This window comes from Engystomops pustulosus, chromosome 1, assembly GCF_040894005.1.
Source record: "Engystomops pustulosus chromosome 1, aEngPut4.maternal, whole genome shotgun sequence".
Lineage (NCBI taxonomy): Eukaryota > Metazoa > Chordata > Amphibia > Anura > Leptodactylidae > Engystomops > Engystomops pustulosus.
In genome coordinates this window covers 231,887,091-231,907,123 of record NC_092411.1, presented here as the reverse complement: position 1 = coordinate 231,907,123, position 20,033 = coordinate 231,887,091, and the positions used below count along the sequence as shown (strand labels likewise).

Below are 20,033 nucleotides of genomic sequence, written 5' to 3'. Positions count from 1 at the left end.
ATATTATATGTACATAAATCCTCTGCCAATAATACATTTCACCAGCACATCCAACCCTTACATCTTACAGACTGAGGCCTTAAGGGGTATTTTGTTATACAGTATATTATAGCCATGGAACGAGAATTACTACACAATACTGACTGTTATATCAATGGGAGATGAAGACGGATTTGGTATCAGAGCCTCACTGCCCTGGCTTTTGAGAAAGTCATGCCAATGCCTGATAAAGCCCTTGTCATGTTATGCATCCCAGCCGCCTGCTCTGCTGACAATTGGCTGATGTTCAGAAGTCAAGATAGGAAAAAATGTTTCACACTTTGGCTGGCAAAAAAAAGATTCTACTGGGACTTTGAAATTTTGAAACAGCTTGCAGACAGAGATAATAAATTGCATTAATCCAAGAGGAGCTAAGTACTTTGAGCCTGTGAGGTTAGAAAGTGAATATAAATAGGCACGTATAGAAGTCTGTCTACTATTGAGGGAATTATTACTAAAATTATGTACTAAAAATATGACCAGATGCCTCTTATTTTCACATTAATTATTATTTTTTTAAATATTGGAAATATTTCTCACTTGAACAGTCTATACAGGGTGTAACAAAAAGGTTGGGACAGTGGAATATGTTGCAAAATACAGAAATTCAGAAACTAAAAATATATGTGTGAAATATTTTTAAAAAATCCCTCAAATTATACCATACTTAGTGAATTTTTCAGGGTGATTCCTATGCAAGAATACTATTTTCTCATATGGAATTATGTTATTAACCAATGCTTTCCAACGAGAGCATCTGGGTGGACGAGGGTCCATCCAACGGAGCGCCACTGCCTTACGGGCCATAAACAATGCCTCTCGAAGGAAAGTTCTAGTGTGATGGGGCCATTGCTCTTCGTTTAAGAGCCCAAACAGACATATAGTCGGGGAAATGTCAATCGGTGTCTCGACTATATCTATCAAGGTGTCAATTATCTCTTTCCAAAAGGTCTGTAGAAATGGGCATGCCCAAATCATGTGCCAAAAGTTGGCAGGTGAATGGTTACACCTATGGCAGCTTGGGGCAGTAATGCGGCCCATCTTGTACAACCGTATCGGAGTGAGGTAGCATTGGTGGATTATATAAAGTTGAATAAGTTTGTTATTAATGGAAGGGGAAACAAAGCGGTGCGACTCGAGTAGATCCGCAAAGTCCTCCTCGCTTAAGGTGGGAATCAAGATCTTCCAATCCGAGAGTGCCTTGCCCTGATTGACATCGGCTTTGGCCTGAATAAGAAAAGAGTAAATCGTGGAAATCAAACCCGCCGGTCCCTGGGACCTTACCACCCCTATCAAGGGACAGGATGAGAAAATATGGTTAGCGGTTGCTGGAAATTGGGACTGAAAGGCATGCCTGAGCTGGAAGTAGCGGTATAAATCGTGTTTGTGTAGTTGGTATTTAGTGGAAAATTGTTCAAATGACATAAAAACATTGTCCTGCATAACATCAGATATTCTGTGCACCCTGTGAGAGCTCCAAAAATTCGAGCCTTGTTTCGAAGAAAAATGTGATAGACTAGGATTTTCCCAAATAGGTGTTTCCAGGGGGATGTCTTTATAACTGGTAAGACGTCTACCCTCCCGCCACGCGAGTCTAGCCACTTTGTGTATTGGAAGAAGCTTTTTACCTGTCCAGCAAGGGGCATGTAGAAGGTGCCAAAGCTGTTTTAAATCTAAGTATGTTGCTAGGTGTGAGTCAGTTGTACTAGGAATCCCATCTTCCACCCAGGGTCCCAAGTGCTTTAATTGCCCCGCTAGAAAGTACAAGTATATGTCTGGTAAGGCCATCCCTGCCATGGATTTTGGACTCTGTAGGCTGGACAATTTCAATTTGGACCGACCTGACCCCCAAATGAAGGGGATAAACATAGATTCCATGTCTTTAAAAAATGCTTTGGGGATGGGAACAAAGACATTAGTAGTCATGTATAAACATTTAGGCTGCACGACCATCTTGATGAGGTTTATATGCCCTGCCACTGAATGAGGAAGTTTGGACCAGATTTCAAATTTGGATTTGAAATGAGCAATCAAGGGCCAAATATTCTTAGCTAACATCTTTGATGGTGACCTAGATATGTGGATCCCCAGGTATTTGAAAGTAGGCACCCTTTCCAGTGCCTGACTAGCAACTGAGAGGCCCATAATCGGTCTATCTTGTAGGTACATAACACATGATTTAGTCCAATTTATGGTTAAGCCAGAGTAACTTCCAAATTCGTCGATAAGATCCACTGCCCTATTGAGGGACTGTTCAGGATCAGACAAAAAGAGGAGGAGGTCGTCTGCATATAGCCCCAGCCTTTCCTCACGGGACTTGTATGTGATGCCCCTATATAGCTGGTCACTCCGGATCATCACCGCCAGTGGCTCCACTGCCAGCGCAAAAAGAAGCGGTGACAGCGGGCACCCCTGGCGTGTGCCCCTTGCCAGTTGGAATTGATCGGAACAGGTCCCGTTCAGAGATATACAGGCTTTGGGAGCTTTGTACAAAATGGATACCCACTTCTGAAAGACTGGGCCGAAGCCCATTGCCCGGAGGACCCCTTGCAGAAACGGCCACTCAATGGAATCAAAGGCCTTGGCCGCATCCAGCGAGGCCAAGGCCCAATCCTCTCCGGTCTCGACCCCTATCTGTAGCATGGTCTGAACTCTTCGGAGGTTATCTGTGGTGCAGCGCCCAGGAATAAATCCAGTCTGATCCCCATGGACTACTGATGCCACCACCCGGTTCAACCGGTTAGCTAGTACCTTGGTAAGAATTTTATAATCTGCGTTGAGCAGTGAGATAGGGCGATACGATCCGCAGTCCATGGGGTCTTTATCTGGCTTGAGCAATATGACTATGACCGCTTCATAAAAGGATGGCGGCAGACAGCCCTCCTTAAATGAACCATTAAGAACCTGAAGCAGGGCCGGGAGTAGTGATTCCTGGTATTTTATTACTGCCTCCAGAGGAAGGCCATCTGGCCCTGAGGCCTTACCTTTAGACATACTGGAAAGGGCTTCCTGTAACTCCTCTAAACTTATTGGGGCATCTAATGAGTCTCTCTGTGCAGCATCTAGCGTCTTGCAGGAAATATTAGCTAAGTAGTCATCTATTTGATGTGGGGTCCTATTTACCTTGGAACTATATAAGTCTTTATAAAATGACAAGAATGCTGAAAGAATGTCTCTGGTCGTATTAACCACCGTACCTGTTTCATTCATTATTTTAAGAATAGCTGGGGAGGCTGTGTTGCGATGTATTAGATGTGCTAGAAGGCTGCTGGATTGGTTACCCAGCTCGTAATATCTTTGTTGGGTAAAGAATAAACGCCTCTTGCTTTTCTCATAAAGACAGTTTAAGTATTTTCTCCTCTGGTGGAGCCATGCCCTTCTGTTTTCTTCAGAGGGAGAAGCTACAAATGTTGCCTCCAAACTGCTACAGCTCAGTGCCAGCGCCTCTTCCTCCCTGGCCGCTGAGCGTTTGATATGTGAGATAGCAGACTGTAGGCAACCTCTCAAGTATGATTTAAGTGCATCCCAATAATAACTGTAATCATTGTTAGGACTATTATACAGAATATAATCGTTTAGAAGCGCAGGAGTGCGATCCTGGTCGCCTATCACACCTAACCAAAACGGGTGTATTTTGCGCTTAGCCCCCCCTGTTGGTTGATCTGAAAGCTGAAATGTTGCAAGTATTGGTGAGTGATCCGAGGGACCACGGGGGAGATGATCCACTGATATTAGTGCCAGACATGCCTTATCGTTTCCACAGACATAATCTATACGAGACAAAGCTTCCCTTCTCGGGGTGTAACATGTATATTCTTTAGTCTCTGGGTGACTAGTTCGCCAAAGATCCGACCATCGCATCTCACCAAGAAACTTGGCCAGAGGTGTGGGACGATTACTCTGTGTGGTGGGATTTGGTCCATGTAATCTATCTATAGATGGGTCTAATGTGGTATTCCAGTCCCCCATACAAATGGTCAAGGATCCAGGGTAATTAGAAGCGAATCGGGCAGCCTCGTATAGAAGCGATAAGCCTGAAGAGGGGGGAATATATAGGCACAGGATGACGTATGACACACAGTTTATCCAGGCTTGGGTAAACAGGTATCTCCCTTCCGGGTCCACTAATACAGCTCCCACCTCCCACCTAACCATTCTGTGAACCAGTAGAGACACTCCTCTTGAATGTGTTGATAGCATCGCATGTGCCGACCACTGGACCCAGGGGCGATCTATTCTAGTAGATTGGCCGGAGGCTATATGAGTTTCCAGCAGACATACTAAATGGGGGTTCTGAGCTCTTATGGAAGAAAATATAATATTGCGTTTGCGGGTGTCTCTTATACCCCTGACGTTCCACGTTAATACAGACAAAGCCATTTGAGTGTTACCAATTAACTAACTAACTAACTAACTACCACAAAACAAAACAGATAGAATACAAGATATTTATATACTAGGTCTGTCCAGTACACACTGTGGACAGCCCAGGTCTGTGGGTCGTGTGCACCTCGGCGCACCCGTCGTGCCTCTCTTTGCTCCGGAGACAGTGGCGAGAGCCCCGGGGAGAGACCACCCAATAAAACATGTCTAGAAACGGGGAAGGTCTGTGTAAGTTTGGTGGAAAACTACAGACCTATGCGCCGAACACCCAGCGCTCGGATAACGGCTGTCATCCGGGGCAAACTATTGATGGCATAGACTAATTCGTGCGCCTCTATGGCCGTTTGGCCTGCTAGTAACATATATATATGTAATGGCAGAAGACCTTCTGCTAAACAGAGTATGGGGCCAGGCCCAAAAACAAAAAGAGGACATAAAATCACAAATGTTGGGTACTTATCACACCAGTCCCTTTAGAGAACTGAGTCCCAGGTGCTAGCGGGGGTCTCAACGTCGAGGATGCCTTCTCCTGGTATTAAGCCAGTCGTCCGCTTCTTGTGGCGTCTCAAAGAAAATGGTGCGGTCTTCATACACCACACGTAGTCATGCTGGAAATAGCATGGAGTAAGCCACTTGTTGTTCCCGCAGCCTTTTCTTGACTCCTAGGAAGGATGCTCTGGTCTTCTGCAGCGCTGCAGAGAAATCTGGAAACAGAGAAATGTCCGCACTTTGATATGAGATGGACCCCATGCGTCTTGAGGCCTGTAAGATGGCATCGCGATCCTTACTGCACATCAGGCGAACCAAGAATGGCCGAGGTCTCGCACCCGGAGGCGGAGGTTTAGCGGGAACGCGATGGGCTCGCTCGACCGCATAGGCTGGAGACAGTGTTGCAGTGGGTATGACATCTTTGAACCATTTTTCTATGAAGGCGACTGGGTCGTTCCCTTCCGACCTTTCAGGGAGGCCCAATATACGCACATTATTGCGTCTGAGACGGTTCTCTAGGTCATCCGACTTGAGGGCCCAAAGGGCCGCCGCCTTCTCCAGAGACTGCAGGCGTTCCGGCATAGGAGCTGTCAGGTCCTCCACTTGCGATATGCGGGTTTCGGTTTCCTTGACCCGATCTCTGAGTCTCTGCAGGTCCTGCCGAATTAGGCCTACATCCACTCTTACCTCGTCTATCTTAGAGGTGAGGGACGTGGTTGAGGTCTGTATGGCCGTCAGCAGTTGGCTAGAAACCTCCTTGAGGGTAAGGTCGGCGTACTCTAAATCAGATTCGAAATCCTGCTCCTGATCACCAGGTGCGGGGAGAATGGCGGGAATCGCTGGTTCTGAAGGGCCGGCGCCATCTTGTGAGCCACGCCATGCATATTCCCGCAGTTTTGCAGCAGCCCCGGAGGTTCTGGCCTTGCTCATTCTCCGCTGGCCAAGGCCGGAGCCACGTTTGACCTTGTTGCCCGGAATCTTGACAGCAGGATGTCTGCAGGATTAGGTAAGTAACGCTGGGTAAGTGCGGAGCTGCTCTTACATGCGACTGCTCTCGTCGGCCGCTTAGCCACGCCCGGGAACCCCCATTTTTATTACACATTCGTATACCCCTGGAAAAATTACATTGATTCAATCAACGTTTCAAGTAATTTTCACAGACAGATGGCTTTGTAATAGCTGACAATCAAAATGGGTAAAAAATTATTGAAAATGGAGATATCCCAAGAAATACATATTGAATCAAAAAAAATTTGACAATTATTTCTGAAAAAGCTATCCGATGATACTAAAGTTAACCCTGTATTTTCATACCCCGGGTGCCTACCACTTAATGCTCATGTCATTCTCCAGCAATCCGAGATCTTGTGCATGTGCAGTGCTCCTGTGATCCTGGAGCCGACACTGCACGTACTAGGTAATGTACAGTGTGCGGCGTTACTCAGAGAATGAAGAATGGCATAAGCATTAGGTGGCAGGGTGGCACAACCCTGTATCAAACAGCAATCCGCGATATGTACAATTATTTAGCACTTGCACTTTATATTTATTTGGCATATTTCATGGATTTGTCATCATTGACAACTCATCAACTGTATTTTTTCAATATCTTTTAATATGAATATATTATCGTGGCTCATCAAGAGTTAATTATAAGACACTCCCACATTTGATATTTATACTTGTTCACTGTGGAGTACACATTCCTTGAGAAAGTTGGTAACACGTCGAATCGTCACCAATTTTCGAATAAACTCTACATCACTTTTACCTGTTGGATTTGGAGCGCTGCTTCATTTTTGGATTTTATTCTAACTTATAGCTAAGCCCAAATATTAGAGCATTTTTTCCCTGGTTCATTGAAGAGGAAATCATAAAGGACACATTTTACAAAATATTTGTTGCCTATGTGTAATATGCTCATGGAGTTCTGGTAACCAAAGAAATTTATAAGTGGTGCACCCTTGAATGAACGGAATAGCTGGGAAAACATGCACAGACATTCCATTTATTTTATAAATAAATTTAATAAATTTATTTTATTTTTATGATACAGCCTCGCAGTATCATCAGCAAACCCATCAAAATGAAGCAGCCTCATATGCAGGACCAACAACCCAATTATTTCTCCATGGCACTGCCAGAGACAGCTGAACACTGGGAGATGCAATCCTATAAAAGTGAATAAAGCAGCCACACGTGTATGACCGGCCACTCCGAATGTTCACTATAAGAAAGCTCAGAGAGTTGCTGAGCCCCATCTCCAGTAATCCCATCAACGTTAATGATGCAGGACCCCTGTTCTCATGATTGTGTTGGTTAAAGTGACTAGTAGTGTAGCCATGTGTTAGTCATGAAGTGTTCAGACGGTTACCAATTATTGATGTATTCCCTATCCCTATGCTGGGACTAGGACCGCATCTGGTCTTATATTTATGTCCTATTTGAGCATTAAACAATCAGTTCTATGGTCTGAGAGAACTTTTTTTTAGAAGATCTAATCTATAATTATTCTCAGCCCAGTTCCCTTTGCTTCATGCTGCTTTCTTTATGATGACTCCATTTTTTATTTTGTGCCTTGCACTATTGATCTAGCATTTATTTGTTTTGGCTCTATCCTCATCCTAATCGTCATTTCCTTACAAACACTGGACCTTTATTTATCTACCACGGTTGGTTCTCTTTTCATTTTAAAGTTGATGGAAACGCTGTACAATATAATTATTATTTGTTAGCTATTCTGATATGTTCTTTTATATTATCTACTAATTAAAAACTATGTGCATGACTGGACCTATTCTCTGTCGTAGAGGCTAAACATTTCCAGGCTAAAACCATTGATGGGCTTATCTTAGAATAGGTCATTAGATTGGTGGGAGACCATCAGCGAGAACCCACAAAGATCTGCTGATCAAATTAGACAGAAAATGCACTGTTCTCAGTGTGTTCAGAGCAGGTTACTACAGATCAGCTTCCATACATATGAATCAGAGTTACAGTTAGTATTTAAAGGAAACCTACCACTTGAAGTGGCAGGTATAAGAGGGAACTACCGAGCACCAGCTCAGGGTGAGCTGGTGCCGGAGCTTATTTTTGTTAGTGTTTTAAACCGCAGTATCGCGGTTTAAAACACTTTTTAAACTTTATTGCCGGAGCTGCTTCGGTGCAGGAAGGTGCGCGCTCGGCACACCATGCGCGCGACCGTGCCCGCGGCTCTCCTTCACTTCCTATGTAGCCGCGTGCACGGTCGCGCGCATGGTGCGCCAAGCGCGTACCTCCCTGTGCCAAAGCAGCTTTGGTCATACAGTTTAAAAAGTGAGTAAATCTACTCACTTGGACTTATTATTTTTACATTCCTATTTATCCCTAAATCTCTGCTTTAATGTGAGTTTTATGTAAAAACATACAGCATGTTTTCATTACATTTTCAATGCATTTTTTTAAATAATTTGTGTTTGTCACAAACTTGCATGATGGTGGACCTGGCTGCCAACTATTAATCAAAACAAATGCATTTGTCAGGTTGTCTTCTTTCAAAAAATGTATAGGTGACTGTCTTAACATCACTAGCTGATTTTTGGTTACTTCACTTTTAGTTATTTTATGATGATTTATTCATGTGTCATAAAAGTCATTTTTTTAATAAAACGTTAAACTTCTAATCAAAATTGCTTGAAGGTGCCTATGTCTATAAAATCCTAATGCAATTCTGTAATTCTTGTAATTTCAGATTTATTTGTACATTGCCAATAAAGCAACATATTTCCAGTAACACCTTCCAGGAAAAGGATTAAACTGGGGTTCGTAAGGTCACCGGCATGTTGAGGGTTTGCTTTTCATCCAATTGTCTTCATAAGGTCTATTAGGTATTTTTAAAAGAACCAATTCAAAACAAACCCTGGTGATTGTCTATACAGGGAGGTAGAAATTGCCATGCTTTTTAGACTTATTTTATGTCAGAATGTGGGCCTATGAAGCTACTCTCTAGTACTCTGGAGGGCAAGTCCAGCCCTGCCTAGATAGGTTATGTTGCCTATATGTATAGTTAAGGCTACATTCAAACCACATTGTATCCCTCCCTTGACAGGATACCCTGGGCAGATTCCTGACGTGTCCTTACAGGATGGATACAACATATCTCACTGTATTCCCCTACAATGGGATATGTTTTTGGGTCCGCCCCCTATATAAAGGAGGAGGGAACAATGGCAGAAGCCAGTGATGGGGACATCACAGAGTATATGCTTAGTGGTGGCCGGAGATGGATGCAATACTGTTGCACCTGTCCCTCATAAGCTATTATGGTCTCTGCTGAGCATATATGGTCATAGCTAAGCCATTCCTTTGTTATTCCTTTTCATATCCCTGAAACATGTGTTACCACTTGTGGGGTGTATACTGTGAAATTTTTCAATCAGTGTTGACTATATCGGGAATCACTACAATTGTACATGATTTTTAGTAACAATACAGAAATATCAAAATGCTCTAGTATTGGTATTTTACATGGAATGCAAATTCATACAAATATATACATGTCAGCAAATTTGATAGGTCATCTTTCAAGAGAACATGCCACGGTAAATATATCTTCTTATCTATAGAACTTCTAAGCAGTGTCATATGAGCAGCCTACATTCTGTTGCACAGTTTAGACCAAATTCAGTCAATAATTACATTGCGCAGATGCCTGGATGGAGGAACTGCTGTGGATATTGTGTTCTCGGACTTTACAAAGGCTTTTGACACTGTCCCTCATAGACACATGATGGGTAAAATAAGGCCTATTGGTTTTGTAGGAATGATTTGCAATTGGATTGAAAACTGGCATAAGGATCGTATCCAAAGAGTTGTGGTCAATGATTCCTACTCGGAATGGTCACCAGTTATGAGTTCCCAGGGTTCTGGGCTTGGCCCACTATTATTTAATATATTTATGAATGATATAGAGGTAGAAATAATTAGCATTGTGTCTACTTTTGCAGATGGCACCAAGCTGTGTTGTGTAATAGAGTCTATGGAGGATGTTCATAGGCTGCAGGGTGACTTGGACAAACTGAATGTTTGGTCATCCACTTGGCAAATGAGGTTTAATGTGGATAAATGTAAGGTTATGCACCTGAAGGCTAATAATGCACAGGCAACATATGTCCTTGGGGGAGTAAATCTGGGAGAGTCCCTTGTTGAGAAGGACCTGGGTGACTAGTAGATCATAGATTAAATAACAGCATGCAATGTCAATCATCTTCCTCTAAAGCCAGCAAGCTCTTATCATGTAACAAAAGTGAACTCTAGTGATAGGGATGTAATATTACCACTGTACAAGGCATTGGTTCGGCCTCACCTGGAATATGCTGTCCAGTTCTCTGATCCGGTCCATAAAAAGGAGGCCCTGGAGCTGGAGAGGTTACAACAAAGAGCCACAAAAATGATAAGGGGTATGGAGGTTCTCAGTTATGAACAAAGATAAAAACAACTAGATTTATATAGTCTGGAAAAGAGATGACAACAGGGGGACATGATTAATTTATATAAACATATGAATGCTTCATACAAAAAATATGGTGGTAAGTTGTTCCAGATTAAATCAAATCAAAAGACGAGGGGGCACTGTCAAATGAAGACCCAAGGCTACCATGGCAACCTATCGCCGCCCCCGATGACATTCGGGGGCGCGGCGATCGGAATAAAGATGGCGACACCCACGCCCACGCAATCAAAGGGTTAATAGCCGCGATCGGTGCAAGCAGGGGCGGACTGGGAATTTAAAGTGGCCCTGGAAAAAGATTAAAAGCGGCCCCATGATATAGGCAGGGCCAATTTACTTTAGGCGTGGCCATCACAAGTAGGCGGAGTCAACTAACCATAAGTGACAATAAGGGTGATGCCACACATTAGTGTTTTGATTCCGTTTTGTAACTGAATCAAGATCACTGGGGTGGATCGCATATGTGTTTGTACGTAAATGCATGCATCACAATGAGCGCCCGGTGTCCCACATTTACACAATATGCGCTGATTGCCAATCACATACGTTTGCATAGAAACGCATATGCGATCGGCCGTGGCCCGCCACGATGCGTTTTGATTCGGTTACAAAACGGAATCAAAACGCTAAGGGCGCGTTCACACGTTGCGTGTTGGCCTGGGTTTTCATTGTGTTTGAAATGCATTACAACAGCTGAGAGGTGATTTGCCTAATTACATTACTGTGTTTCAAACACAATGAAAACCCAGGCCAACACACAACATGTGACCCCCCCCCCACACACACACAGCAGGCACCAGCACCATCTCCCCACACACACACACAGCAGGCACCAGCACCATCTCCACACAAACACACACACACACACACACACACACACACACACACACACACACACCAGGCACTAGCACCATCTCCCCACACACACACACAGCAGGCACCAGCACCATCTCCCCACACAGCAGGCACCAGCACCATCTCCCCACACACACACACACACAGCAGGCACCAGCACCATCTCCCCACACACACACACAGCAGGCACCAGCACCATCTCCACACACACACACACACACACACACACACACACAGCAGGCACTAGCACCATCTCCCCACACACACACACAGCAGGCACCAGCACCATCTCCCCACACAGCAGGCACCAGCACCATCTCCCCACACACACACACACACAGCAGGCACCAGCACCATCTCCCCACACACACACACACACAGCAGGCACCAGCACCATCTCCCCACACACACACACACACAGCAGGCACCAGCACCATCTCCCCACACACACACACAGCAGGCACCAGCACCATCTCCACACACACACACACACACACACACACACACACACAGCAGGCACCAGCACCATCTCCCCACACAGCAGGCACCAGCACCATCTCCCCACACACACACACACACAGCAGGCACCAGCACCATCTCCCCACACACACACACACACAGCAGGCACCAGCACCATCTCCCCACACACACACACAGCAGGCACCAGCACCATCTCCCCACACACACACACACAGCAGGCACCAGCACCATCTCCCCACACACACACACACAGCAGGCACCAGCACCATCTCCCCACACACACACACACACACACACACACACACCAGGCACTAGCACCATCTCCCCACACACACACACAGCAGGCACCAGCACCATCTCCCCACACAGCAGGCACCAGCACCATCTCCCCACACACACACACACACAGCAGGCACCAGCACCATCTTCCCACACACACACACAGCAGGCACCAGCACCATCTCCACACACACACACACACACACACACACACACACAGCAGGCACTAGCACCATCTCCCCACACACACACACAGCAGGCACCAGCACCATCTCCCCACACAGCAGGCACCAGCACCATCTCCCCACACACACACACACACAGCAGGCACCAGCACCATCTCCCCACACACACACACACACACAGCAGGCACCAGCACCATCTCCCCACACACACACACACACAGCAGGCACCAGCACCATCTCCCCACACACACACACAGCAGGCACCAGCACCATCTCCACACACACACACACACACACACACACACACAGCAGGCACCAGCACCATCTCCCCACACAGCAGGCACCAGCACCATCTCCCCACACACACACACACACAGCAGGCACCAGCACCATCTCCCCACACACACACACACACAGCAGGCACCAGCACCATCTCCCCACACACACACACAGCAGGCACCAGCACCATCTCCCCACACACACACACACAGCAGGCACCAGCACCATCTCCCCACACACACACACACAGCAGGCACCAGCACCATCTCCCCACACACACACACACACACACACACACACACACACACACACACACACACACCAGGCACTAGCACCATCTCCCCACACAGCAGGCACCAGCACCATCTCCCCACACACACAGCAGGCACCAGCACCATCTCCACACACACACACACACAGCAGGCACCAGCACCATCTACACACACACACACACACACACACACACACACACACACACACACACACACAGCAGGCACTAGCACCATCTCCCCACACAGCAGGCACCAGCACCATCTCCCCACACACACAGCAGGCACCAGCACCATCTCCCCCCCACACACACACACAGCAGGCACCAGCACCATCTCCACACACACACACACACACACACACACACACACACAGCAGGCACTAGCACCATCTCCCCACACACACACACAGCAGGCACCAGCACCATCTCCCCACACAGCAGGCACCAGCACCATCTCCCCACACACACACACACACAGCAGGCACCAGCACCATCTCCCCACACACACACACACACACACACACACACACACACACACAGCAGGCACCAGCACCATCTCCCCACACAGCAGGCACCAGCACCATCTCCCCACACACACACACACACAGCAGGCACCAGCACCATCTCCCCACACACACACACACACAGCAGGCACCAGCACCATCTCCCCACACACACACACACAGCAGGCACCAGCACCATCTCCCCACACACACACACACAGCAGGCACCAGCACCATCTCCCCACACACACACACACAGCAGGCACCAGCACCATCTCCCCACACACACACACACACACACACACACCAGGCACTAGCACCATCTCCCCACACAGCAGGCACCAGCACCATCTCCCCACACACACAGCAGGCACCAGCACCATCTCCACACACACACACACAGCAGGCACCAGCACCATCTCCACACACACACACACACACACACACACACACACACACACACAGCAGGCACTAGCACCATCTCCCCACACAGCAGGCACCAGCACCATCTCCCCACACACACAGCAGGCACCAGCACCATCTCCCCCCCCACACACACACACAGCAGGCACCAGCACCATCTCCACACACACACACACACAAGCACCATCTCTCCTTACACACACACACAGCAGGCACCAGCACCATCCCCCCCCCCCCCCACAGCAGGCACCAGCACCATCTCCCCCCCCCCCCCCCACACACACACACACCAGCCCCATCTCCACACACACACACACACACAGCAGGCATCAGCACCATCTCTCCTCACACACACACACACACAGCATGTGCCAGCCCGATACACATACACAGCATGCGCCAGCCCCATCTCCCATACACATACACAGCATGCACCAGCACCATCTCCCATACACACACACAGCAGGCACCAGCACCATCTCCCCACACACACACACACACAGCAGGCACCAGCACCATCTCCCCACACACACACACACACAACAGGCACCAGCACCATCTCCCCACACACACACACAGCAGGCACCAGCACCATCTCTCCTCACTCACACACACACACACACACAGCAGGCACCAGCCCCATCTCCTCACACACACACAGCAGGCACCAGCCCCATCTCCCCACACACACACAGCAGGCACCAGCCCCATCTCCCATACACATACACAGCATGCACCAGCCCCATCTCCCATACACATACACAGCATGCACCAGCCCCATCTCCCATACACATACACATCATGCACCAGCCCCATCTCCCATACACATACACAGCATGCGCCAGCTCCATCTCCCATACACATACACAGCATGCGCCAGCTCCATCTCCCATACACATACACAGCATGCACCAGCCCCATCTCCCATACACATACACAGCATGCACCAGCCCCATCTCCCATACACAGCATGCGCCAGCCCCATCTCCCATACACATACACAGCATGCACCAGCACCATCTCCCATACACATACACAGCATGCACCAGCGCCATCTCCCATACACATACACAGCATGCACCAGCACCATCTCCCATACACATACACAGCATGCACCAGCTCCATCTCCCATACACATACACAGCATGCACCAGCACCATCTCCCATACACATACACAGCATGCGCCAGCTCCATCTCCCATACACATACACAGCATGCACCAGCACCACCTCCCATACACATACACAGCAGGCACCAGCCCCATCTCCCACACACATACACAGCATGCACCAGCATCATCTCCCATACACATACACAGCATGCACCAGCTCCATCTCCCATACACATACACAGCATGCACCAGCCCCATCTCCCATACACACACACAGCATACACCAGCCCCATCTCCCATACACATACACAGCATGCACCAGCGCCATCTCCCATACACATACACAGCATGCACCAGCCCCATCTCCCATACACACACACAGCATACACCAGCCCCATCTCCCATACACATACACAGCATGCACCAGCCCCATCTCCCATACACACACACAGCATACACCAGCCCCATCTCCCATACACATACACAGCATGCACCAGCGCCATCTCCCATACACATACACAGCATGCACCAGCGCCATCTCCCATACACATACACAGCATGCACCAGCACCACCTCCCATACACATACACAGCAGGCACCAGCCCCATCTCCCATACACATACACAGCATGCACCAGCCCCATCTCCCATACACACACACAGCATACACCAGCCCCATCTCCCATACACATACACAGCATGCACCAGCACCACCTCCCATACACATACACAGCATACACCAGCCCCATCTCCCATACACAGCATGCACCAGCGCCATCTCCCATACACATACACAGCATGCACCAGCGCCATCTCCCATACACATACACAGCATGCGCCAGCCCCATCTCCCATACACATACACAGCATGCACCAGCGCCATCTCCCCATACACATACACAGCATGCGCCAGCCCCATCTCCCATACACATACACAGCATGCACCAGTCCCATCTCCCATACACATACACAGCATACACCAGCCCCATCTCCCATACACATACACAGCAGGCACCAGCCCCATCTCCCATACACATACACAGCATGCACCAGCCCCATCTCCCATACACACACACAGCAGGCACCAGCCCCATCTCCCATACACAGCATGCACCAGCACCATCTCCCATACACACAGCAGCAAGCACCAGCATCATCTCTCATACACACACACAGCAGGCACCAGCCCCATCTCCCATACACATACACAGCATGCACCAGCGCCATCTCCCCATACACATACACAGCATGCGCCAGCCCCATCTCCCATACACATACACAGCATGCACCAGCCCCATCTCCCATACACACACACAGCAGGCACCAGCCCCATCTCCCATACACAGCATGCACCAGCACCATCTCCCATACACACAGCAGCAAGCACCAGCATCATCTCTCATACACATACACAGCATGCACCAGCCCCATCTCCCATACACACACACAGCAGGCACCAGCCCCATCTCCCATACACAGCAGGCACCAGCCCCATCTCCCATACACAGCAGGCACCAGCCCCATCTCCCATACACAGCAGGCACCAGCCCCATCTCCCATACACAGCAGGCACCAGCCCCATCTCCCATACACAGCAGGCACCAGCCCCATCTCCCATACACAGCATGCACCAGCCCCATCTCCCATACACAGCATGCACCAGCACCATCTCCCATACACACAGCAGCAAGCACCAGCATCATCTCTCATGCACACACACAGCATGCACCAGCCCCATCTCTCATACACATACACAGCATGCACCAGCCCCATCTCTCATACACATACACAGCATGCACCAGCCCCATCTCCCACACACACACACAGCAGGCACCATCCCCCCTTCCACCCCTCCAGCACTCACCTCTTCCTCCATGCTGCCAGGCCCGGGCTGTGCTGTGGGGGCGTGGTCTCCTGTGTAATGTGCAGGGCTGGGCCTGTGAGGAGCCCAGCGCTAGGGCTGACATCTGCAGGGGAGAACAGGCTCCTGCACTGCCACCCCTGCTGTGCATCCATATCATAAGGTTAATTTATCATATGGATGCATCAGGGAGGGAGGGCAGTGCAGGAGCCTGAGCATAGGAAGTGATGTGCCCGACAGCTCGACACATGTAGTGAGGGAGAGGAGGAGGGGCCAAGCGGAGGAAGGGACCGGCCCCATCAGCTGCTCAGGGCACCGGCCCACCGGGAAGTCTCCCGGTAAAGTCTATGGCCAGTCCGCCCCTGGGTGCAAGCAATATACAACAACCCCTACCCTTGTATGAAGAGGACTCAGCCTGTGAGCCCTCTTCATACATTCCCTGTACCTCTGCGCCGTAGAGCTACGGCGCAGAGCATTAAGGGGTTAAAACTGGCACGACATAAACCTAAACACCACCAGCCTCACAGAATTAGAAAGAGACAGGAGCTGACAACCATCACTGGCAGACGTGAGTATGCCAAATTACTGAAAAAAACACAACCAAAATCACCCCCCAACAATGCCAACCAGTAGCTGATCTCAGACAGAACCACATCCTAAAACTACAGTATTGGGTCTAACCATTCCTTATAATCCCTTTACATAGATCCACACGCTTTTGTCCCAAATATATGAAAACGGGTGCAATCTGAAATTTGTGCAGTTTTCCTCACTAATGTGCAGTCTGCGACAGATAATCCAATAGTGTTGCCTTGAATTGTGTGGAATTGCAGTAATAAATGTGTCCCAATCTTCCACTAGGTATTACCACGCCTCTTTAGGTGCACAGTTTTTGAAAGTGTCGGACAAAGTCCTACTGACACACAAAAATTACTCAAAACACCCTTTTTGGGAGCAAATAGACAAAAAGCAGCACAGACACAACAATATATCTGAGCCAATGTTAATTCCCCTGTGTGCAGATGTACAATTTATTCAACTACTCCTGCTCTATAACACATTACCTGCAGATAGTACACAAGGTACAATCAGCTGAGCAAGTCCTGCTGTATGACATGTAGCCTGCAGTTTATTTGCTAAAAACCCTCAAGCTATATGAAATGGTGTCTGCAGGTAGGACAACATGTACAATCTGTACATCTACTTCTGCTCTATAACATGCTGCCAGCAGATAGGACTTTATGTACAATATGTGAGCCCCACTGGGGCAGGGACCAATGTGACAAGCTCTGTGCAGCGCTGTGTAATCTGTGTGCGCTATACAAATAAAGAAATTATTATTATTAATCTGCTCTATAACATGCTGCCTGCAGATAGGACTTTATGTACAATATGGTAGGTTGATTACATCTTGAGCCCCATTGGGGACAGGGACCAATTTGGCAAGCTCTGTGCAGCGCTGAGTAATCTGTGTGTTCTGTATAATTACAGAAATTATTATTATTAATCTGCTCTATAGTATGCTGCCTGCAGCTAGGACAGTATGTACAAATTGCACCGCTCCTCCTGCTCTATAACATATTGCTAGCAAATGATAAATTATGTACACTCTACTCTGCGGCTCCTGCTTTAACATGCTACCTGTAGATAAGACACTATGTAAATAAAATAAGAAGTATAAAGCTTCTCCTGCGTTATAACCTGCTGCTAACGGTTCAGGCATCTGTCAGGGACTTCATCATGAATAACTATTATAATAATATTTAAAAGTATTAATAATATTAAAGTAACAGTTTGCATCTAAGGTATCAGTATACATCTTGATTATGATTTATATTTCAGCACTTGTAGCGTATATATTGTTATTTTGTATCATCCTAGCAGAACTGAAACTTTAACCTTCTCCTCCCCACAAAAAGGCAGCAATAAGACATTGCTAAGATGCGCCTTGACTGTGACTTTGCTGTTGCTGGAGCAACAAGAGACGAGGATGGCTCCTTCTTCTCTGCCAGGCATCCTCTGCTCCGGGCTGAAGAGGAGGGGGGCTCATATCCTCAGCTCCTATTGGCTGCGGCTGCCTGCTTATCACCAGGGGGCGGTATTTAGTGTGGACTATGCTCTGCTGCTGTGCTCAGCTTCATTAGAGCTGCAGAGGCTGTCACTAAGTAACTCTTTACGTACCATTGTCTTCTTGAAAGGGGGAAAGGCAAACCTCTGGCAGAATGGTAGGTGCTTCATTATTTTTTAATACCGTAGTAAATTATGCCTTAAATAAGTAGGTATATAGAATGTAGCGGTTTGTGTACACACATATATATATATATATATATATATATATTTATTTATTTATATATATATATTGTGGACATATGTCCTAGGTTTAGGTACATATCATACAATAAGCGTTATGTCTTGGCTTGTATAAGATCAGTGATTGCTTAGTAATATGTGTGGGTGGACGTCTTTTACACCATCAGTTAAAGCGCATCCTGTTTTTCTACAATAGCACGTATTGCATACCAATTAATGGCATTATTATCCTGTATTGTGTAGTTACTGCAGCTGGATTCCTAAATGAGCTTGTTGCTTGTCTCGTGTTGGCACCATTTTCACCATTTTTCGACTCTACACCAAAGCACAGACGCTGACCTCAAAACTGCATAACACCATTGTCATAAATTGTATTCCTGCCAAATTATGTGAACAAAGACATATAACAGAACATCCACTGATGCTCCTAATGAAGAAATCTCTACGAAAATGTCTGAGATGTAACCTCCAGCGTAAATAAGAGAGGACATTGCGATGATAGTTTACGTCAGGACATCAGCTGCATTGTCATTTTAGAGAAGGCCCTGGACTGAATTCAAATCCGTCTTGTTCCCGAGTGACAGGCTGCACTACATGTTTCACATGCCTTTGCTGGTTGTCATCCATACGTTTAGATGTTGACATCATTTAGATCAGAATATTAATAACGGACTAGCTTATAAATACAGAAAAGGAATGGTTTACACTGATCATGTACAGAATATAGTTATGTGGTTTATGATTTTATGAAAACTGTTGGCAAATTTGTTTCTGATGTATTTGACAGTCAGTACATGGAGTCAGTAATAGTACATGGATTAGACACTCATAATACACACAAAAGTGATTAAAGTCTCAATAGAGGAGATATTGGACCATTTATCACCCAGCAGTAAAAAGCAAAGAGAAGTCAGCCGACCGCTGGATAGTGACCTACGAGTTCAATGCAACATACTAGACAGCAAATAAAAGACTAAACTTCTGTTTTGTGTTTTGTAGACCCTAATTTACATTGAGCAATTTGCTCAAGAATATTGAAAGAGAACATTCACATTTTTTACTGTGAGCTCACATATT

At 47.2% G+C, this 20,033-nt stretch overlaps 1 protein-coding gene across 1 annotated transcript in view; it reads left to right on the top strand.

Moving 5' to 3' along the window:
• The first annotated feature begins 18,725 nt into the window (after nt 1-18,725).
• The window catches only part of GUCY1B1 (guanylate cyclase 1 soluble subunit beta 1), a 49,867-nt gene continuing 48,559 nt past the window's right edge, over nt 18,726-20,033 (top strand). Inside the window, exon 1 of the mRNA XM_072120803.1 lies at nt 18,726-18,871. Within this exon, the coding sequence (XP_071976904.1) occupies nt 18,869-18,871 (3 nt within the window). The 5' untranslated portion in view covers nt 18,726-18,868. The remainder of the gene's footprint in view (nt 18,872-20,033) is intronic.